Consider the following 23,208-nt stretch of genomic DNA (forward strand, 5'->3'; position numbering starts at 1 on the left):
AAACCCTTATTGCTCTCCCTGCTAAGGAAGACCAGCTGAGACTTTGGCTGTGATGTGATAAACATGCTCCCCACCCCTAAATCACTGAGAAGCTGATTAAGTATCCTGTAATTATCAAAGTAATCACGATCATTTCTTTGACTCTCTGGGGTGTTCCAGTAGCTGCATGAAAACTACGAATCAAGACTTGAAGATACTATTAATATCTCCTGTGATGTTCAGAGCTTGGCCTTACACCAAGGGCTGTGATAGACTGATTCTTTTCCCCGCAAAAATCTGGCTTTCGTAACCATTCCAGTGAGACTTTGCTGCTCAGTATCACTCAGATGACAAGGTGCAAAGAGATGAATTGTCGCCTTAAAAATTCCCTGCAACATGGTAATATTTGCAATCTTGGCATTTGTGCTGCTAATTCAGACTGTGTGCAAGTTTCCTCTTGCTCCTACAATACTCTGTGCAGGATGGTACTTTCCACAATGTTGGCGTCAGTGCTGCTTCCTCCAGATGAGTGCAAGGCTGCTGTTGCTCCATGTTCCATCCGTGATCCTCTTCCTATTCTTCACAAATATTATCAGTCTGGAGATGTTGCTATTGCTGGCGTTATGTCTCAAATCTATATAACTTCAAGCATAGCCTTCAATGAACCTCCTACACCTGAACTCTTTGATGACATTCTGTAAGGAAGTGTGTGTGTGTGTGTTTAAAAACCGTATCATATATCTGTAATGAATATTTTTCTGCATTTGACATATGATGAAGGTGATGCTCATTACACTAGTGGTCAAAATTGTGGAAAACTTTAGGAAAAGCTGTATTTCAATTTGGATAACTACATAGTCTAAGAGATGCCAGGGATTCGACTGAGGGTGTCTCCATGATGTTATTTTTTTTTCATCGAAAGTTTGTGTTGGTAATAACAAGGTTGTCCACTGCACATATCATCAAAAGTAAGATTCTGTTCTGGTTGCTGCTGCCAATTCCTTCTTTCCCAATAGTCCCAGGCCACAGATTGAAATCTCTCCTAACTCTTGCATTTGAATCACCCAGGAGCATGATTTGTTTTATGTGTGTAGACTAAGGCACAGTTTTTGCAGTAAGGCTCTGTTCCGATGGCAAAAATTTCAGGATGACCAGTAGATTCTTATCTGCTTTCATCCACCTTCACAGCCGTTGTAACATGCCACATGTTATCTTCTGTCTGTCCTGCCATTGAGAACTTCTTGGATCATTCTTTGTCCAGCTCCTTTCCTTGGACCTTACCGCCTTGGGTGACCCTGCAGGGATTATGAGACTCCCGATGGCTTTGCTCAAAAGGGTCATAGGAACATGCAAGCTCACTCACAATGACAAGGTCATGATCCAGCAAGTCAGTGTAGGGCTATAACCTTTGATAGAATAAGGATAATTAAACACTGTTTGTTGCATTATATTCTACATTAGATTATCATTCTAATGATATATATATTTATGGTATTAATATAAAAAGTACTGATGTTATGAGCCTGAGATACAGACATACTTTCCAAAATGTTTTCACAATATTGGCCACTAGTGTATGATGATTACCCTTTCCCTTCCATGTAGTTCTGGTGTTTATGAGACATGGGGGCAGATCTCATATCTCAAACTGACTTCTGCAGTGTGTGATAACATGTTTCTTCTTACATGGTAGGCTTATACCAGTGTTCAGTTGTTTTAAAAAGTTTACAAGGCAGCATAAAAAGTAACATCCCCATTCACTTTGTTAAGGCTTTCCGCTCATTTACCATGGTGAGCGAAGGATTTCTTATTTAATATTTGACTTCAATCAAAGCCAAGTGGTAATTCATTCAGATTAGAGGTTTTTGGTTGTGTGGCAAGACCCTCAAGCAGACCTCCCATTAAGATAAATAAATTCACATGGACACGGATGTCAGAGCTGCCTCAGGTCCCAGCTCACAGAGGACCAACGCCAGTCCGTTGTTATATAAAATAGTCTTTATTGAAGTTCAGTTTCTCATTTACAGCCACGGCGCGCAGCTCTACGTCTTAAACCCTAGACCGCCGAAGCTCCGTCTGAGTCTCCTCCCCCCAGGCACCAGTTTAAGACTCTAGCCTTGCTCCACCTCTTCCTTTGCTCTTTCCTTCTCTGGGTCCGCCTGTCCGCTGGGGTCTTACCCCTCCTGGACTCTTCTGACGCTAAGTCCTCTGAGTCTTCCCCCTGCCTCCGGCGGGCTTTAGGACCCGGTTCCCAATCCGGGTTTTCTGCCGTCCCGCGCGCCTGTACATTTGAACTTGGCGCGCGCGCCCAGCCGGCCACCTTCCTCCTGACCGTTACACTGCTCCTGTCACTGCCTTTCCCTCTGGGGATGCTAGCTGGGTCTGACCTCCCCTCCGTTCCCTCACTCTCTGACAGGGGCGTGGCCAGTCCTGACTCCTCTTCCCTCCCTGCTGGAGGAGACGCTGGCTCTGACCCATGTGACTCTTCCCCCCCACTGCGTTCTGGTGGGGAAGCTGGTCCCGATCTCCAGCTACTGCTTTGGGAGTCTCCGCTGGCCCCTCGCTTCTGGTGCGTCCCCCCTGGGACCCCCCTTGCCCTGACCATCGGCGCCCCCTTCTGGGAATCTTCCGATTCACTGGAGAGGCTCACGGAATCTCTCGGGTCACTGTCATTCTCCCCTCCGCTGCCCTCAGATTCCTCCCCTTCGCTCTCCATTTCCTCTCTCCCCTGTGCCTCTGCTCCTGAGCCCCTGACAACGGATATTTTGTTTAAGGTTTTTGGGCAAAAATTTGGCCACAACTTTATTGATTACAGGAATGAGAGCAGTATTGGCTTAGGCATTGGCAAGACTATATCTGACTCCTGCCCCCTTTGCAGGAAGTCTGTAAGGGTAAACCACCCAAAGGGAAATTGCTTCGGGGGAACCGGCCTGCATCTCCCCTGGTGTTCCCAGTGGCCTGGCACGGCCCTCACCCTTCAAGCGGACTTCAGACAGGAACCAGGCCCTGGATTCCTTTAACGGAATACCCTTGACACTGGAGGGGCAGGCGATGGCCGACCTCCCCTCCCCCATTCACCATAAGCCAATGCCTAACCGCCAAACCTTACAAAGTTGTGATGATTGCTAAGAGGTGGGCAAAGACCAAGTGGCCCATGCCAATTTACCAAATGGAAAAATTCCTACCTGACTCAAGCCGGGCAACCAACCAAAGTCCAAACGATCTAAAGGCAGGTGGGTATTCGGCAGCGCGAAGCAGGAGCCTGGCACAGGTCACGCTACCACTTTTATGATTTCCCCCACTATCACCCTTTGACATGATTGGGCAATAGCCCTGGGCAGTTGTGATGCCACCCGGGCATGTGTGCAATAGCTCCATCCACGCCAGGGTGGGTGGGAACCTGGTTGAGACCCTGCCCGCAACCAGGACCATCTAGTAAGATGATCCCATTAACCAGACTTTTCTCCTCCTCCTCCTCCTCCTCCTCCTCCTCCTCCTCCTCCTCCTCCTCCATAGAACAGAACTAGTAGCAATCAGGGCCATACCAGCCGTGAGGTAAATAGAAACAGCAGCCTTGGGCCAGGGAATTCCTGCTGCTGCCATTGCACAGCTGCCATGGCTGCCACAGTAGTGCCTAGTGAGATCTCCTAAGATCTTGTGAGCTGACAGAATTTATCACCTGTTACGCACTATGTCGCTCTCCATACAGGCCAGTGACACAACTGTACCAGCATATCCTGGCTTTGGCATTTGCTGTAAAAGAGATAAATGAAGATCCCCAAATCTTGCCCAATATCTCTCTAGGTTTCCACATCTATAACAGCCATTTCAGTCCAAGCTGGACCTACCAAGCCTCCATGGACCTTCTCTCTAGCCAAGAAAGACTCCTCCCCAACTACAAGTGTGATGTTCAGGATACTCCAAAGGCGGTCATTGGGGGGCCAAACTCTGATTTATGTCTCCACATGTCAACCATCCTGTCCATGTACAAGATGCCAAGGGTAAGAGGTTTGCATGGAACATGGATCATCAATAAAGCCGTTTACAGTTGCCTTTGACTAACTCTCATTGGGTTGCATGCTGGTAATTGAATGTTTTTGTGATTCACCATCTTGCGGAACAAAATATCAAGGGAATGGCAAATAGTGGGCATAGGTTGGTGTTTATCAACCAAAAATATGTGTCTGCTTCAGTTCCACACCTCCTTAAAAACTCAGGTGGAAGAATTCCTCATTGGACACTTTGCTCCTGTGCAGGACTGTAACAAAATATCTGCTGCCTGTGGTAGCACAACTGTATGCTTGCTATGCCTGCTGAAAAATCACTTATATATTTCCCAAGATTAACATTCCAAATCAACAGAAATAAATAATATTTGAATCCTTTTGTAGCAGATCCCCCTCTGTAAAACTCTGTAACCACCATGGGTTATCTAGCATGTGTGATCTATCTAGCAGGCAGAAGTTGAACAAATAAGAAAGATTTATTTTGCAGAATAAAGTTGGCAAGACAAAAGATGTTATCAGGAGATAAAGTTCTTTCAGGAAACAGTTAACTTATTAATATTCAATTTAGTGCATGTTACGGGCTTCAAAAGAAGGTAGTGAACGTACAGCTTATTTAAAATGGCAGTTGCTTATTTTCAGCTTGATGTTACAATTGGTAAACAATCAGCTCATTTCCATTTTTCATTACTTCAGTTTCTTAAACCTCATTGCATAGGTGTTACACTTTCAGACTTTGGTTCTTATACAAGGTAGTGCTTTCTGTCAGTTTCCCCACCTTCTATCACTCCCACTCCTGAGGTTCTCCAAATAGCACAACAGCCCTAAGGGATCACCAGCCCTCTTAACGGGTTTGGGTGTCTTCTCTTTCTAGAAGATCTCTCCCTTCCGGACTGGAAGGAGACCCAAGCAGATGGGATCCTGCAGAGGTGCCATCTTCTTAAGAGGACTGAGGGGGCCCATGTGCAGTGCAGCACGACATAATGACTTCATGCGTGTGATGTCACATGACACCCTGACGTCATGTGTGTGATGCCATGAGGAGCCAAATGCCCCTTGAATATTGAGGGGGCTCAGTCCCCTCAAAAAATACATTGGTGGGGATGAAACTGCCTCGGCCCCTAGGAGTGGTGTGAATGATGGAAATCACAACATTATGGTAATGGGAAGGAGGTCCAATATTGCAGAAACAGATGATGCACCAATACATACCAAATCAAAAGATTGGAATTAGAACAGTCCAGATGGATTTCATATCATTTTCCATGCAAAGGTTAAAACAAAAAAATATTCCTTCCAGTAGCACCTTAAAGACCAACTAAGTTAGTTCTTGGTATGAGCTTTCGTGTGCATGCACACTTCTTCAGATACACTGAAAGTGTATCTGAAGAAGTGTGCATGCACACGAAAGCTCATACCAAGAGCTAACTTAGTTGGTCTTTAAGGTGCTACTGGAAGGAATATTTTTTTGTTTTGACTATGGCAGACCAACACGGCTACCTATCTGTAACATGCAAAGGTTGTGGGACATAGCTTTCCTCTGTGGTTCTCTATCCTTTGCAGTTAACTCAAGGAATCATTATTAGGAATTTATTCAGATGAGAAAGCTTTATCATGGTTTTCTGTGAACAAGCATTTATTTACCTGTTCTTTCCTTTATCCTCCTTTAGATATGAAGGGCAGCAAATTCTGCCATAAACATAACTGCATAATTCTTCTATTTGATGAAAAGACATTAATATCCAAGTATTTCCCCAAACTGCAAATTCTAAATTAACAGATATAACCAAAAAGCTGAATCCCCCTGGTTAATATATACCAGTTAAATAGAGATTGAAACCTGGTTTTGAGTCTAATTGGTGGTTTGAGATCAGCATTTGTTATTTCCTTTCCTCCCTTGATTTTTTTAATGACCCTTTTCAGCTCCTCTATGGCTCTTCTCCTGTGACGAATAATGACATTCAAGCCCTTTTCACCCACTGGATATTCCCAGATGGGACTCAGCAATACGAGGGGCTCCTCCAGTTACTGCTCCATTTCCGCTGGATGTGGATTGGTGTGCTTTTTAAACTCCATGATGACACTGGAGAGAGATTTGTACAAAATATTCTCCCCATGTTTGCCCAGAAGGGTATCTGCTTTGATTTTATAGGAAGTTTCCCTAAGGATACCTCTTCTAGTAAGTTTGATGAAATGGTGGAACAAGGTTCGAAAACATTGAACATTATTGTGGGAAGCACTGCCAATGCTGTGGTTGTGCATGGTGAAATTCATACAATTATGGGAATGAGAACGCTACCCAGGCTTGCAGAAATGAATGATGTGCCAATACAAGGAAATAGAAAAATCTGGATTATGACAGCCCAGATGGATTTCACTTCATTTCCCTTTCAAAGAGGTTGGGACATCACATTCCTCCATGGGGCTCTATCCTTTGCAGTTCACTCTAAGGACCTTCCAGGATTCCAGAAATTTATTCAGATGAGAAAGCCTCCCTTGGAAAAAGAAGATGGCTTTCTCGGGGTTTTCTGGGAAGAGGCATTTAACTGTGGTTTTCATGATTCTGCTTCAGAGAAGAAAGATGGCAAATTCTGCACTGGGGAGGAGAATATTGAGAGCCTTCCTGGGTCTGTTTTTGAAACGAGCATGACAGCCCACAGCTACAGCATCTACAATGCAATCTATATTTTGGCACATGCTTTGCACACCATGCAGTCCACCAAATTAAACTGCAGAGCAATGGCAGCTGGAGCAAGATGGGAACTTACAGATCAAGAGCCATGGCAGGTAATGCTGTCTTCCAGTTAATACAGATGTCTGTGATCAACTCTGGAGCTCAGCCAAAGGAGGGACTTTTCTTGAATACCTCTGTCAGTAGGGGAAACTCATTGCATGTAAAGGCCCAGTTGTTGAATAATAAAACACATGGACACCAGTATTTTAGATTAATGGGCGAATTAAGGCCACAACGAAGGCCTGAAACCAAGAAGGTGATCCCCAGCCACGCGGCCACTTCAATGCAGCAAGTCACGTCCCCCCGGCTGACTGGATTGGTTGGCGGGTGTGACATGGCCAGGACTATGATGTGGGGGCACTGGCTTTCCTCTTTCCTCTCGGGGAGGAAATGACTATCCACTAATGGTTAGGATAACATAATGGATGAAATTCTGCCATCACTTTAAAGTGGGTTCACTTGTCCTTGGAATAGCAAAATATGGCTATAGATGGCTAGGTACACAATATCATGCTATCACTATTTGTACAAAGGCAGCCCTGTATCCCTGGAAAGTGATGAGCAGCTTATCTACACAGCTTATCCTCCTATCTGAAGGAACGTCCTGTCTAATATTTGTGGTCTAAGTTCTATGAAATTTAGGCCAAGACTAACTGTAATTCTTAAAAGAACCACATCTCACCACCACAAAAAACATTGCTACGATTAAAAGTGTCCTTCACAAAACATTTAAAATGAATATAGTGTTCCACAATGTTGCTCTTTTGTATATGCTCATGAGCAGGTCTTTTTTCAGCTGGAACCCCCTGGAACTCAGTTCTCTCCCCTCTCAGGGGGGCTCCATTGCCATTCCAAGGGAACGAGGGAGGTGTTTGTGGTGAGTTCCAGCACCTCTTTTTCTAGAAAGCAGCACTGCTCATTAATTCCTTTTTCCCTTTTAGCTCCACCCATTTTTGAAGAAGAAACTCATTAAAAACACAAAGACACTAAGATACATCTTTTAGAGATCATGAACTATACCTCTTAAATGCTAAAGATAAGCACTCTATTTGTACAAATATTACTTATATTTAATTATATTTGGCATTTTCATTAATTGCTTTTCCCCTCTTCAATCTTAGGTCCACCACTTTCTGGAAAGAGTTTCATTTAATAATAGTGTTGGGGAGGAAGTTTCCTTTGACCAAAATGGGGAATTAGTAGCTGGATTTGATATAATAAATTGGGTCACATTCCCCAATCAGTCATTTCTGAGAGTCAAACTTGGAACAATGGACCCACAAGCTCCCCCAGAGAAGAGGTTAATCATTCATGATGAGGGTCTCATGTGGCCCAACTGGTTCAACCAGGTAAAAATTTATTCAAAGTTTTCTCTAGTTTTTTGCTCAGTGTCTCAAAACTGTCTCATTGCAACACATTGAATCATCAATTAGCAGAATTATCAGACTTGATCTGTGAAGGAAATATCAGGCTGCAGCACTGATAAAAGGAAAGCTATCTTATTTCTAGCTCTATCTAACACATGAAATACCTGAAATCGCAAGGGGTTTCCTGAATGTCAAATGTTAATGTATGTTAGCCATATTTCTAAGTCAGTAGAATGGTCCAAGAAGGTAAGACAAGAGATCATCGCCCTTCACAAAAAAGATACAAGTATACAAAAAGAAAGCAAAGGCACTGAATGTTGCCAGAGAAGCCATTGGAAGCATAGTTTGCAAGTTCTAAGTTAAAGGAACAGTGGTTAGACTACCTCAACGGGGCAGAATTTCAATAATTTCTATTGCAACTGTCAGTCAAAAACACTTGAGAAATTTCATGAGATTGTGACCCGATAAGCTTTCACCTGAACATTTTCTAATTTGATAAGATTTTTGTTGTTTAGTCATGTCCGACTCTTCGTGACCCCCTGGACCAGAGCACGCCAGGCACTCCTGTCTTTCACTGCCTCCCGCAGTTTGGTCAAACTCATGCTGGTAGCTTGGAGAACACTGTCCCACCATCTCATCCTCTATCGTCCCCTTCTCCTTGTGCCCTCCATCTTTCCCAACATCAGGGTCTTTTCCAGGGAGTCTTCTCTTCTCATGAGGTGGCCAAAGTCTTGGAGCCTCAGCTTCAGGATCTGTCCTTCCAGTGAGCACTCAGGGCTGATTTCCTTCAGAATGGAGAGGTTTGCTCTTCTTACAGTCCATGGGACTCTCAAGAGTCTCCTCCAGCACCAGAATTCAAAAGCATCAATTCTTCTTTATGGTCCAGCTCTCACTTCCATACATCACTACTGGGAAAACCATAGCTTTTACTATACAGACCTTTGTTGCCAAAGTGATGTCTCTACTTTTTAAGATGCTGTCTAGGTTTGTCATTGCTTTTCTCCCAAGAAGCAGGCGTCTTTTAATTTCGTGGCTGCTGTCACCATCTGCAGTGATCATGGAGCCCAAGAAAGTACAGTGGTACCTCGCAAGACGAATGCCTCGCAAGACAAAAAACTCGCTAGACGAAAGGGTTTTTTGTTTTTTGAGCTGCTTCGCAAGACGATTTTCCCTATGGGCTTGCTTCGCAAGACGGAAACGTCTTGCAAGTTTGTTTCCTTTTTCTTAACACCGTTAATACAGTTTCGACTTGACTTCGAGGAGCAACTCATAGAACGCGGTGTGGTAGCCTTTTTTGAGGTTTTTAAAGACTTTGGTGATTTTTGAAGCTTTTCCAAAACTTTTCCGACACCGTGCTTCGCAAGACGAAAAAAATCGCAAGACGACAAAACTCGCGGAATGAATTAATTTCGTCTTGCGAGGCACCACTGTAAAATCTTTCACTGCCTCCATTTCTTCCCTTTCTATTTGCCAGGAGGTGATGGGACCAGTGGCCATGATCTTCGTTTTTTTGATGTTGAGCTTCAGACCATATTTTGCGCTCTCCTCTTTCGCCCTCAAGAAAAGGTTCTTTAATTCCTCCTCACTTTCTGCCATCAAGGTTGTGTCATCTGCATATCTGAGGTTGTTGATATTTCTTCCGGCAATCTTAATTCTGGCTGGGGATTCATCCAGCCCAGCCTTTCGCATGATGAATTCTGCATATAAGTTAAATAAGCAGGGAGAAAATATACAGCCTTATCGTACTCCTTTCCCAATTTTGAACCAACCAATCAGTTGTTCCATATCCAGTTCTAACTGTAGCTTCTTGTCCCACACAGAGATTTCTCAGGAGACAGATGAGGTGATCAGGCACTCCCATTTCTTTAAGAACTTGCCATAGTTTGCTGTGGTCGACACAGTCAAAGGCTTTTGCATAGTAAATGAAGCAGAAGTAGTTGTCTTTCTGGAACTCTCTAGCTTTCTCCATAATCCAGCGCATGTTTGCAATTTGGTCTCTGGTTCCTCTGCCTCTTCTAAATCCAGCTTGCACTTCTGGGAGTTCTCGGTCCACATACTGCTTAAGCTTGCCTTGTAGAATTTTAAGCATAACCTTGCTACCGTGTGAAATGAGTGCAATTGTGCGGTAGTTGGAGCATTCTTTGGCACTGTCCTTCTTTGGGATTGGGGTGTAGACTGATCTTCTCCAATCCTCTGGCCACTGCTGAGTTTCCCAAACTTGCTGGCATATTGAGTGTAGCACCTTAACAGCATCATCTTTTAAAATTTTAAATAGTTCAGCTGGAATACCATCACTTCCACTGGCCTTATTATTTGCACTGCTTTCTAAGGCCCATTTGACTTCACTCTCCAGGATGTATGGCTCAAGGTCAGAAACCACACTACCTGGGGTGTACGAGCATCCATATCTTTCTGGTATAATTCCTCTGTGTATTCTTGCCACCTCTTCTTGATGTCTTCTGCTTCTGTTAGGTCCTTACCACTTTTGTCCTTTATTTGATAAGATATTGGCATGCTGATCTCTGAAGAAGTTCAAATACTTACCAATATGGTTTTCATAAAGGCAAAGGTACTGGAGTAATGATAGAAGTTCCAATGCTGCAATTAGAGCAAGATTTAAGATCATCTTCAGAGAAAACAAACAACCTATAGCAATCTGCATAACTGTCATTTTTACTATTTGAAGATAAGTCCCAAACGATTTCCTTCTTTCATTTATGAACAGGCACAACCCACTTCTCTGTGTAATGAGAATTGTCCTGTAGGTTATAGAAAGAACAAGAAGGAAGGAAAGCCATTCTGCTGCTATGATTGCCTTCCGTGTCCAGAAGGGAAGATCTCAAACAAGGAGGGTAAGGAATGCATCACAGGCTTTAATTTTACCTGTGCATCAGAAGCTCCTTTCTCTAGTGGGAAAACAGTATTGAAGTAGCAAATATACATTCTGGTATCTCTTAGGTGCATTGTGACAATCTGGGGACAGAATAACTTTTTAAAAAATAAGATGTTTCTTCCATTTTCTTTTTCAGACATGGACGACTGTTCAGAATGCCCTGGAGATCAATATGCAAACAATGAACAGGATGGCTGCCTCCCCAAAGACAAAACATTCTTGTCTTATGAAGAACCGTTGGGGATCAGTTTGGCCACGTTTGCCCTCTTCTTTTCCTGCATCACAGCTTTGGTGCTTCAAATATTCACAAAGCACAGAGATACTCCCATAGTCAAAGCCAACAACCGCAACCTCACTTATCTTCTCCTCCTTTTCCTCCTCCTCTCCTTCCTTTGTGCTCTGCTCTTCATTGGCCAGCCCGAGGAAGTCACCTGCCTCCTTCGACAAACTGCTTTTGGCTTGATCTTCTCAGTGGCCATTTCTTGCATCTTGGCCAAAACTGCCATTGTGGTTCTAGCTTTCATGGCCACCAAGCCAGGGTCCCGAATGAGGAAGTGGGTAGGGAAGCCACTGGGCACCCCAATTGTTCTTTCCTGCTCCCTTATTCAAGCCACAATCTGCAGCATATGGCTGGCAACTTCTCCTCCTTTCCCAGACGTTGACATGGACTCAGTGACTGAAGAAATAATACTAGAATGTAGTGAAGGTTCCACTATCATGTTTTATTGTGTCCTGGGATTCATGGGTTTACTGGCCATAGTCAGCTTCACGGTGGCTTTCCTAGCTAGAAAGTTGCCGGACAGTTTCAATGAAGCCAAATTCATCACCTTCAGCATGTTGGTCTTTTGCAGTGTGTGGCTCTCCTTTGTTCCAACCTACTTGAGCACCAAGGGCAAATACATGGTGGCTGTGGAGATCTTCTCCATCTTGGCCTCCAGTTGTGGGTTACTGGGCTGCATCTTTATCCCCAAATGCTATGTTATTTTACTGAGGCCTGAGCTGAACAGCAGGGAGCAGCTAATAAGAAGACAGTTTTAAATAATCCAGAAGTCTAAATCATGTTCGTAATTCTAGGTGTCTGTTATTGCTGTTTTATTTACTTGTATGTCATTAGAAATTAAGGATATTCATGCCCCTTGAAATTAAATAATCAACAAATAAACAAATAATTGAAGAAGTAAAAAGTAAATTATAAAAAAGATCTGGAGCAGCTCCAAGAATTCCTTTGGGAATCATGCTCGCAATTCTGGGTGTCTGTTATTGCTATTTTAATTACGTATATGTAATTAGAAATCTGGGATACTCATGTCCCACTGCTTTGCAAGCATGAACTATCAGCTCATCACCAGCACTTGTAAAGCACTTTGCACAGGTGGTCCTGACATCTTATTGAGCCCACAAACCCCCATCAGCCCAGCCACTCTTTATCTGTCCCACAGCTGACATCACGAGAAGCTGAAGAGTGCCAGAAATTCCCACAAGTAGCTGTTCTTTAAAGTGACAGAAGAGACTAATAGGAGATTTGAGAGCTGTTTCGCCTCTTAAATAGGGAATACATAAAGAAGCATCTTCCTCTCCCGGATCAAATTAAAACCAAAAAACACTTCAGAAGGACTATCTACTTGTACTATTTCATTTATATTGCACCATAAGACATGTTTCCTGGACACTTCACAAGAAAGTACAACAGCTAAATTGAAATACAGTGGTACCTCAGGTTAAGTACTTAATTCGTTCTGGAGGTCCGTTCTTAACCTGAAACTGTTCTTAACCTGAAGCACCACTTTAGCTAATGGGGCCTCCTGCTGCTGCCGCGCCGCCGGAGCACGATTTCTGTTCTCATCCTGAAGCAAAGTTCTTAACCTGAAGCACTATTTCTGGATTAGCGGAGTCTGTAACCTGAAGCGTATGTAACCTGAAGCGTATGTAACCTGAAGTGTATGTAACCTGAGGTACCACTGTACAAAATAATAATAAACAATTGCAGACCCAGGTCCATTGGGCTGCCTATGATCAATGTATTGACAGGATAACAAATTGCCAGAACAACTTTATGAGGTTACAAATTTGTCTCAGCTTTATTGATTATACTTGTAGGTTGGCCTGGGTGCACCTCTCTCAGATTTGTGGGCGGAAGCTTCTGCCAGGATAAAGCCAATGCTATTTCTGTTGAACAAGTCATTCTCGTCATCTCTCGCTCAACTTATGGGATAAAGGCATTCCAGCACATGTCCCTCTGCTTCATAAAATAATGTTGTCTTACTGCTATTCATAAGTATAGAGACTGACAGATCAAATGATTTCTGGATTTTTCTACAACCATTCATCAAACTGAACCATGGTGTTATAGATCCATCACAGTTTACAAAGTGTGCACTGATAGTCACAGGTACTTGGTGCAGTGGAGAGTGGTAGGGTTATTGGGGCACTGCCCAGAAAACTTCAATATTTCCTCCCCCAATCTAATTGCAGAACCTCAGGTTCTGTCTATTACAGACTCTGGCTCCACCTCCGGTTGGTCTCCATGTCTTTTCCTTGCCTAATGTCAGGCTCCAGGGACTCTGCTTACTCCCACTGCTCCTGGGGAGATTCAGGAACCTGAGCAGGGGGAGGAAGGCTGAATGCAACCCTCCTCAGCACAATCCCTGACCCCTAAAAGTCCCCATGAGCAGTAGCCGCCACTAACTTGCTGTTTCAGGGACAAGACAAAAAGTTTCAAAACATGCCAAGAAATAAGGAATTCAGACTCAACATATTCCTCCTAAATCCCTATGTGAGAACATTGCTCCAAAAAGAATAATATATTCAAAACTCAATATATTGGGGAAAACTGATATTCTGACTTAACCTATTGGCAAGCTGCATGCTGACTTAAATGTTTCTCTATGTTAAATGAACTGCGCATTGTTGATGATTAATGGCTTAGTGTAATTTTGCAAGTGGTTCCAGGTCCTATTGCGCATGGTTGTTGTATATAAAGTGCATTGTTAAACTATGGAAGTCACTCCCACAGGGGGCAGGGATGACCACCAGACTAGATGGCTTTAAAAGAGCCTCAGACAAATTCATGGAGGAGAGGATTGTTGATGTCTCCTAGCCAGGATGGCTCAGCTTTGATGCCACAGTTGGAGGCAGCCATGTTCCTGAATACGAGTTGCTGGAAACCGAAGGAGGGGAAAGTGTTCTTGTGCTTGAATCCTGCTTGCAGCTTCCCCTTTGGGGCACTAGGTTGGCCACTGTGAGAACAGGAGGCTGGACCAGAAGGGCTATGGGCCTGATCCACTAGGCTCTTCCTGTGTTCTTATGTATTACAGTGTTTAGATTTAGATTATTTCTGCAGACCACTTTCAGCACAGATTCACTTGTGGAAAATGCTGTATAGAAATAGCCAAGGAGGCTATTTCAAAGAATGAAAAGGATGAAAGAGCTGAGAAATAAAAGGAATGACTTTGTCTGGTTTTCTTCCAATAAATGCCAGCAAACAATGCAAAAATTAAAAGCATCAACACAAGTTGATTCCTATTTGCCCCTCAGAATTAAGTGGTCTTTGCTGTTCAAGTCGGGCCTCAGAAGAATTATGTACAATTTGGGGGAAAAGATACAACCCAGCAAACCTGCGCTGGAGGCCAAGATGCAAAAGACCTCCACAGCCACCATCTGCTTTCCTTTGGTGCTCAGATAAGAGGGAACAAAGGACAGCCAAACGCTGCAGAACACCAACATGCTGAAGGTGATGAACTTGGCTTCGTTGAAACTGTCCGGCAACCTCTTGGCCAGGAAAGCCATAGTGAAGCTGACCATGGCCAGGAATCCCAGATAACCCAGGACAGAATAAAACATCGCGACAGAACCTTCGTTGCATTCCACAATGATTTCCTCCATCAGAGAGTTCATGTCCATATCTGGGAATGGAGGAGCCGTACAGAGCCAAGCAGCACAAATGCTGGTTTGAACAGAGCAGCAAGCAAGAAGAACCGAGTTTGTGAGAGATTTCCCCACCCATTTCCTCATCCTGGATCCTGGTTTGGTGGCCATGAAAGCCAGAACCACCGTGATGGTTTTGGCCAAGACACAAGACACAGCAATGGAGAAGATGATGCCAAAAGCAGCTTGTCGTAAAGAGCAGCTGACTGGGTGAGGCTGGCCAATGAAGAGCAAGGAGCAGAGGAAGCAGAGCAAGAGGGCAAGGAGCAGAGTGTAGGTGAGGTCCCGGTTGTTGGCTTTGACAATGGGAGTGTCCCCATTCCTAGAGAAGATGCCAAGTATCAAAGCTGTGAGCAGAGAAAAGACCAGAGCTAAGGAAGCTAAAACGAACCCTAAAGGTTCTGCGTAGGAAAGAAAATGTTGGCGTTTGGGGATGCATTGATCTCTGTCCTTGTTTGGAAATTGGTCATCTTGGCAGTGGAAACAATAATCCATATCTGAAACAATGAGTGATATATGAGTTCCGACAAATAAGGCATTAATTAGTTGGTGAACATATCAGAGAGAAGTGGATATTAACAATAGTTTGTACAATTTTCAGCCACTATGCATAATCCGCAATAGTTTCTACATTTTGATGGGCCTAAGGTGCATGGATTGTTCATCTGTCCTTCATCTGAAATTAGTGATCAGAAATATTGACTTCGGTTGTACCCTTAGTGGTACAATGTGCAAAATAGTAAGAGCAGACTCACTGGAAAGCACCCAGAGAGATCTTCATGGTGATGGAGAATTCTTGAGAACAGCCACTTTCAGTTCAGAGGCTGGGCTGAGGACTGTTCTGGGTAAGGAGACCATTTTCGGCTCACACACCTAAAACTATCCAGTCCTAATGATGTAGCATGTAGGAAGCAGGCAGATTAAACTAGACACATTCCACACCCATTTCTACAGATCTCACTTGTAAAAGCTCTGGATCTAGTTTCCCCAACTATCTGTTCTTTCTTCCAGATATCAGTGCAGCTGCTGCTCTCTTTAGGAGTAAAAAGTAAAGGGACCCCTGACAGTTAGGTCCAGTCACGGATGACTCTGGGGTTGCGGCGCTCATCTCGCTTTACTAGCTGAAGGAGCCGGCGTACAGCTTCCAAGTCATGTGGCCAGCATGACTAAGCCGCTTCTGGTGAACCAGAGCAGCGCACGGAAATGCCGTTTACCTTCCCGCCAGAAGTATTTATCTAATTGCACTTTGATGTGCTTTTGAACTGCTAGGTTGGCAGGCGCTGGGACCAAGCAACAGGCGCTCACCCCATTGCGGGGATTCGAACCACCAAACTTCTGATCAGCAAGCTCAAGAGGCTCAGTAGTTTAACCCACAGCACCACCTGATTCCTCACTCTTTAGGAGTACTGAACCAATAGAAGGAAAGAGTTGAAATATATATTAGGAAGCATTTTACAAATTTGCAGATTATGTCTCTTACCCATTTGATTTGAAATCATCCCATATGGACACGAAGCACAATCATAGCAACAAAATGGCAACCCCTCCTTCTTTTTCCTGCTGTAGCCTGGCTGGCAGCGATCATTACACAAGGCAAGGGGCAGCACCTAGCCATAAAAAGAGTAGAAAATGTAGCTCTCTTGTGCCTTGTAAACAACACAGTTTTAACCAAAGAGAAGAGATCAGCTGCCTGATTAACATTATTCCAGAAAGGTGTGTTGTATGCCTAAATAAACTGTAATGTAAATATTGGGAATGAATAAGAAAGGATATTGAATTTTTCATCTGCATAAAGATGGAGGATGGAGAGGGGACAGAGAAGACAACAGACTTAGAAATACAGGGAGTTAATGAAGAAGGTAAAATAGGAAGCACATACATTAACCTCAGACAAGCACCACAAGACAATCTTCTTTCAAAACAAATGGGCAACTTATCCTCTCCTTGTCTTCTGAGCTGGAAATCTCACTTGGTTCAGCATGATTTACTCCTACATTCATGTGCAAAGTATTAAAATGTTATTCTGAAATCCTATATATCAGGGATGTGGAACCTTTGGTCCACCAGATGGTATTGGACTCCCCTCAGTCTGAAATCCAGCCTGGCCAATGACCACTGAGGAGGAGAGTTGGAAGCCAACAATATTTCATTTGCAATATAGTGGAATATATTACCATTCTATACTTTCAAACCAGAACTCTAAAGAAGATCTACTACTTACCTCATGTATGATGGGAGAATAACTTGTTGGGCATGGGTTATACTTAAACAATTTGCTTATTATGAAAAAGAATGTCTACATTAACCTTATAATTTGTATTCTTAATAACAATACCTCATTTTTAAAAAACCAATGGTCCCACCTGATTAAAAGATCTGTGCCATGTGATGGCTCCCTCATCCACACTGAAGTTTACATATTGTGAATCTTGTGGAACTATCTTTCCTACTTTCACTCGGGAGAAGGTTTGGTTTGGAAAAGTAACCCAGTTAATAATATCAAATCCACCTGCTAACTCCCCATTCTCATCAAAGGACACTAAGTCACCAGCACTGTTGTTGAAGGAGATACTCCTCAAGAATGAGTGCAGCTAGGCAGAAGAAAACAAAGGCAAAGTTTAAAAAGGAGAGCTTTTATGGATTATAGAAAGGAGAAAGTATCAATCCACATATTTCACACAATGGAAAGTAGTCCAAAACTGTGCAGTCTACAACATTTGGAGAACATAAGTATTTCTAGTAAGTACAGCTGGCCTGCCACTTGCATGAGGGTTCAGCTCTGGGGTCCGTGTGCAAAGGCAAAATGGTGCCATGTCAGGAAGCCCTGGAACTGCCCCTCCTGCAAGGTGGGTGTGCAGGGAGAAGGGGACAAAGAAAAGGAGAGCAGCTCATGGTGGGTTTTCCCTGCTCTCCTTTATTTGTTCACTTTTCCACACCAACATAAAGTGACCTTAACTTGCAGGCTCACTATAATCAATGAACATGACTGGAAGCAAGTTAAAAAACAGACCAGGTAATTACATTTGAAAATAGCCCTATATGGTCCTCTTTAGTGCAGAAACAAACGCAGGTTCTAGGAAATAGTTGCTGTTGGTAGACAGAATGAGTGGGCAGTCATGGGTAGAAACAAACCTTAATATTTTCAAATGTTTTCTTAATTCTTTATAATACCCTTTCTCTTGCTTATCCTAGCACATTTATTAAGTGGATAATGAAACAGGTCTAGTTTCAGAACCATTTTTATATGGAATGGAGCATGGTGCTCAGCATCTATACAGGGGTGTCCCCCCCCCAGTACTCATATTGCAATTTAACTGGGGTGCTGAGAGACAAAAATCAGTGGTTTGTGCCCTGTCAAATGGTGAGATAATGCCCGGGGAAGGTTCTGGGGAGGCTCTTCCTAGATACCATCTTTCTGAACTTAACACCTTATGGGGCCCAATTTAACATGCCTCCTTCTTCACCACTCCTGTTATATCAGAATCAGAAACACATACGACAGCAGGTCATTCTGCAACTCCTCCCACGACACTGTCAAGTTCCACAAAAAGGTGACATTTCTGTGGGAGAAACTGCAGCAGGAGATGCTTCCACATGCAACTCCTGCAACTATTCCTGCAACTGGAAGGGAAGAACAGGCCCTATCTTGATTGTGGCTCCTTCAGCTTGAAGGAAAAGGAAAACAGTTAAGTATTGAAAAGAATGTGGTGCTCCTAGAATGGTATAGAACGGATGAACAGGTTAAATCAGTGATGATTAAATGGGCAAAAGATTTAGGGCATGATATACAAATGGCAGATTGGGCAGAGGCTTTGGAAAGAGATCTGAAATTCACAGCTTGTTGTACAGTGAAAGAAAACTATATGAAAATGATGTACTGGTGCTGTTTGACTCCTAGTAAGTTAGGGTTAGGGTTAGTTCAAATATCTGCTGGAAATGTAAATAAGAAGTGGGTACCATTTACCATATGTGGTGGCCTTGTAAGAAAACAAAATCATTTTGGGAAATGGTATATAATGAATTGAGGAAAAAATGGGGGGGGGGGGGATTTTGTTAAAAAACCCAGAAGCTTTTTTTATTAGGAATTATATGTACTGAGATCCCAAAAGAACAGAAAAGACTATTTATGTATGCAACAACAGCTGCAAGGATGTTATTAGCCCATAAATGTAAAGATACAACAATAACGACCAAGGAAGAATGGCAAGCCAAAATGCTAGATTATGCCAAAATGTCAAAATTAACTGCAGGACTTGGGAACCAAAAGAAAAGGACTTTTAAAAAGAATGGGGGAAATATGCCTAAGAGATTATTGTAAGCAAATCCAAACATTAGCTGGACTCTACAAATCACTTGTAAAGTAAAGAGGTTCATTGTTAATTTAGATAAATGGAAATTGGGCAGAATGTATTGATATGTCGTTTTTCCCAAAAAAATAGAAAAATAGAAGGACCCATGAAAGGGAGGGAGGGAGTAATGAGATTCAGAGAATCTCATGAAATGAGTATATAAACGTTGTTGATATAAACTTATGTCTGTAAAAACCAATAAAATATTTCAAAAAGAAAAGATAAAAGAAAGAAAAGAATGTGGGAATTGTTAATGCTGGAAGAGTGTGTGTGTGTGTGTGTGTGTGCGCGCGCGTTCATTCTATGGACTGTGTGTCATCACCCATTAAATTAGCCCCCCAAAAATATTTATTCTGAATAGGAAATCTCACCTGCCAAGGTTGCAGTTCTGGAGGATCGAGCCCACCTCTGTCTGCCATCATTCTACGTTTTGACCTGGATGAGTGCATCTGATGTAAAGTATGTGCAATGGCATAAACTGCATTATAGATACTGTAACTTTGGCCAGTCATGGTCATCTCAAAAATATGCCCAGGAAGGCTCTCCAGACTCTCATGGCCAGTGCAGGTCTTTGTGTTTTCCTTGTGCCCATTGGAAGCAGAAAATAAACAGTTGAATGCCTGTTGCCAAAAAGCCTGGAGGAACCCATCTCCATGTGGAGAGTTGGGGTTCAGGGTCTGAAGGAAGTCTTTAAATCCCTGGACTTTCTCTGTGTGAATTGCAAAAGACAAGGCACCATCAAAGGCTTGTATATCAAGCCTTTGCATTGTTTCTGAAGAGAAAGCCCACTGGGCTGTCAAAACCCACACGGTGCCTGTAGACTTCTCTGCAACATCTTCAGCTACTGAATAGAAATATTGCATCCATTTCACAACTGCAATGGTCTGAGGTTCTGCACATAGAACCAATATGTTAACTTCTGATGCCATCAGGAAAGAGGACTTGGCCCGAAAGGGTTCCAAGAAACTGAAATTATCTAGACCCTGAGATAAGGCTGGTAGTTTTTCACTGAAAGCTGCACAGACTCCATGCTGAGAAAGCATTGGCACTAAGCTTTGCATAAAGGTCTCTCCATTTTCATCATCGGATGCCACAATTCCTACCCATGTCCATTGGAAATGTAGAAGTAGCCTGACAATCCCTGCATATTGATATTTCTCATTGGGCACCGTTCGGTAGAATGTCTGGGGCTGCAACTCTGGGCTTCTCACTGGAGCTAATACGCAGTAAGCAATCTGGAGGAAGAAATCAACCCCACAAGAATTGGAGAGTTAGAGCAAACGGTTATGGTTCATCCCAAGTATCTGCTTGAAGAACAAACCCATGAGAATTTCTGGACTCCATTTATGGATGCATGTTGATTTCACAAGAACATTACGCATATCTCCAGCAGCTGTTGTTGGGGAGGAGGAGCAGGGTTTCTCTGACCTCTTGCAACTGGCCTTGTGCAGCTTCCTGGGAGCAAGAGGAAGACTCCTGCTGCTGCATTTGCCCAGTTCCAACCTCCCTGCTGCTTCCCAGTGACACATGGGAGACAGAGTCAGGCAAGCACCAAAGCCCCTCTCCTCTGACCACTACTGCATGGACACTGAAATACTACTAAGGAAAGCGGCAGACTTTTGTATCATTTATATATTTTTTCTTTCTCATTTCTTTTTTCAGAAAGATGAACCAATGCTAAAGGAAGTATTAAAAACCAGGGAGATAACTATTGTACCAGAGGCAGAAGAGCTTCACAGCCCCCACACTTACTATACCTGTGGAATCTTGTAGACGCCTAAGACAGTAGCCATGTAGAGAGAGATGTCAAAGTCAAGTCCCCCAATAATAGCTATCGTATTTTTCTTCTTCTCACATTTGAAGTTGGGGACAATCCTTTCTGTGATGGACAGAAGTTTCAGGGTGTTCTGATAAGTCATCCTTGCATTTGTGTAGCTATCATAGACATGGAACCCAAAGGTCATATTCGGTACGATATTAGGGTTCTCTTTTATTTCTTTTACAGCAAACACCAGGGAGAGAGTATTCTGGTAGTACTTCAATACTTCACTAAAAAAGAGTTATACTGTGTGTCAGAGGTATTTTCCTCCTCTTGCTCTTAAGCACGTTGGTAACTTCCTGAATCACATGCACTTACAAAAGTTGCCTCATCTTTCTCTTAACTCCTTATTTCCTTTCAGCAACCAACGGACACTCACTGGATGAGAAATTCCCAAGTCAGAAATTCTGACTGGTGCCTCTCAGTAAGTGTTTGGTGTAGGTGGGGAGTAGAGACCAGAGCACATCAGGTGGAACAGGATTTTTTATGGCTGTACAAAAAAAATTACTGTAGCCCATGTTAGTCACACTCAGAGAAGGGCCAATAGGATCAATAGATCAGACTAATTTAGATGTAATAATTTCATTGGGTCTCCTCTGCATTTTCCTTACTTCATTTTGCAAAAACAAGTTTGCAGCTGCTTTTTTATTTCCCTATATGGTTTAAAAGAGAATATAATCCAAAATCTATGCTATTCATGTGTCACAGCATCTGTGACTGTCAGATTAAATGATAGGACTTCCGGTTAAAATGGTGTCTGAGGCAGCAGCTTCTCGCGGATCTCTGACCCTATAGCTCGGCTTTAAATGTTCTAAATGCTTTTTCGCAGTCCTTTAGTTTTAATTGTAGACCCCCTCTAGTTTTACTTTATTGGCCTATTTTATTGTTTTATTGCCGGTTACCGTGCCGGTCTGCTATTACCGAAGACATCTTACCAGCTGCAACACCTCGCCAGCTGTAATCTAAAAGCAGAGAGAGTTTAGGAAGAGTTACTGCTTCACAGAGAAGGAACACCAGATGATACCACCAACTCCAGAGCCCAGTGTTGTCAGAAAGGAATTATAGAACGACTGCAATCTACTCTAATTACTGTGAGCTGCTCCACCCCTTAGACTCCCCTCTCCTCCTTTCTTCTGAGTTCTGGTAAAGCACAAGAAACGAGTCTGTTGCTGCTTTTGAGGTGGAGGGGGTGGCGCGGAAACTATCCCAGCCCACTTTGTGCTAATCCAACTGAACTCTTGTGACCGGCCACTCTACCTGCCTGCCTCCCCCTGGCTCAGAGGAAATTACCTGTTAATGAGCCTGCTCACTACACCTAGCTCCATTTGCCTGTCACTGAGATTAAAGGATAGTGATTGTGAAAATGAGGATCAAGCTTTGCTGCAAATGAAAACCAGACATTAATGGTGTGAAAGGAAACACAGAGGGAGGTTGAGGATGAAGTTGGGAGAAAGCGGTGAGAGCCATGGGATCAGGTGATGAGAAAGCAAAACAGGCAGAATATAGAAACATTAAGAAGTGGAATCAAGCAATGAAGAAGCCAAGATCACAATGTAAAGAGAAGAAAATATATGCTTAACATTCCTACTGGAAAAAAGTCACATGGAAATGTGTTCTGAGGATGCCATTGTATGTTTGGTGTAATGAGCTCACCAGGAGTACACTATGAAGGATAGAGTTTTTTCCTTACAAAAATTCATCTATAAGCTTTGTGTTTGGGTGCTCATGGAAATCCATTTCTTCAACTACAAAGCCGAAATAATTAGCAATTCCTCCAATGATTAGGTCCCCTCTCTGATAATTCTGGTATGGAAGCTGAAAAGGCTCCATCATGGTGCATCTAGCAGAGTGTTCCTTGCTCTCAGCTGGAGGCAACTGCAGCCACAGGAAGATCAGAATCTGCAGCAGAAATGTTCCTACCATCTTGGGGCCAACAGGGATGTTGAAAGCCATATTTGTATCTCATCCTCCATAAACTGCATTGCAAGAATTTCCATTTAATGGTTCTGGGTTATTTTGATAAATGGGAAAAGCCAAAGATCTGATCCATGAAAACCTGCACGTTCAGAATTTCTCATGTGGGCTCTGAATGACACAGGATTAATTTTATATACACTTTCACACTCTGACATTGATTGT

General features: G+C 43.1%; 2 protein-coding genes across 2 annotated transcripts; one reads left to right on the top strand and one right to left on the bottom strand.

The window, feature by feature from the left end:
- Positions 1 to 602: 602 nt before the first annotated feature.
- LOC114590472 (vomeronasal type-2 receptor 26-like) lies at positions 603 to 12,015 on the top strand. Its single transcript, XM_077920685.1, has 6 exons — positions 603 to 676; positions 3,689 to 3,980; positions 5,907 to 6,770; positions 7,839 to 8,066; positions 10,810 to 10,936; positions 11,114 to 12,015. Exons 1-6 carry the CDS (start codon positions 603 to 605, stop codon positions 12,013 to 12,015), a joined length of 2,487 nt encoding a protein of 828 aa, XP_077776811.1.
- Positions 12,016 to 14,496: 2,481 nt separating this feature from the next.
- On the bottom strand, positions 14,497 to 23,022 carry LOC144325888 (vomeronasal type-2 receptor 26-like). The gene is made up of 6 exons (XM_077920686.1): positions 22,760 to 23,022; positions 21,008 to 21,299; positions 19,622 to 20,485; positions 17,265 to 17,492; positions 16,382 to 16,508; positions 14,497 to 15,398 (listed from the first exon to the last, which is right to left on the bottom strand). The coding sequence occupies exons 1-6, from the start codon at positions 23,020 to 23,022 to the stop codon at positions 14,497 to 14,499; spliced, it is 2,676 nt and encodes an 891-aa protein (XP_077776812.1).
- Between the last annotated feature and the right edge of the window lie 186 nt (positions 23,023 to 23,208).

Source organism: Podarcis muralis, chromosome 16, assembly GCF_964188315.1.
Source record: "Podarcis muralis chromosome 16, rPodMur119.hap1.1, whole genome shotgun sequence".
NCBI classification, from domain to species: Eukaryota; Metazoa; Chordata; class Lepidosauria; order Squamata; family Lacertidae; genus Podarcis; species Podarcis muralis.

What these genes read in the sequence shown, in the direction of transcription:
- LOC114590472 (XM_077920685.1), top strand. Translation starts at nt 603, where the DNA reads ATGTCTCAAATCTATATAACTTCAAGCATAGCCTTCAATGAACCTCCT. An exon ending in GAACTCTTTGATGACATTCT is followed by an intron (nt 677 to 3,688) that starts GTAAGGAAGTGT and finishes CTCTCCATACAG; the next exon opens with GCCAGTGACACAACTGTACC. An exon ending in CCATGTACAAGATGCCAAGG is followed by an intron (nt 3,981 to 5,906) that starts GTAAGAGGTTTG and finishes GACCCTTTTCAG; the next exon opens with CTCCTCTATGGCTCTTCTCC.
- LOC144325888 (XM_077920686.1), bottom strand. Translation starts at nt 23,022, where the DNA reads ATGGCTTTCAACATCCCTGTTGGCCCCAAGATGGTAGGAACATTTCTG. An exon ending in GCGTCTACAAGATTCCACAG is followed by an intron (nt 20,486 to 21,007) that starts GTATAGTAAGTG and finishes TTCTTCCTCCAG; the next exon opens with ATTGCTTACTGCGTATTAGC. An exon ending in GATGATTTCAAATCAAATGG is followed by an intron (nt 15,399 to 16,381) that starts GTAAGAGACATA and finishes TCATTGTTTCAG; the next exon opens with ATATGGATTATTGTTTCCAC.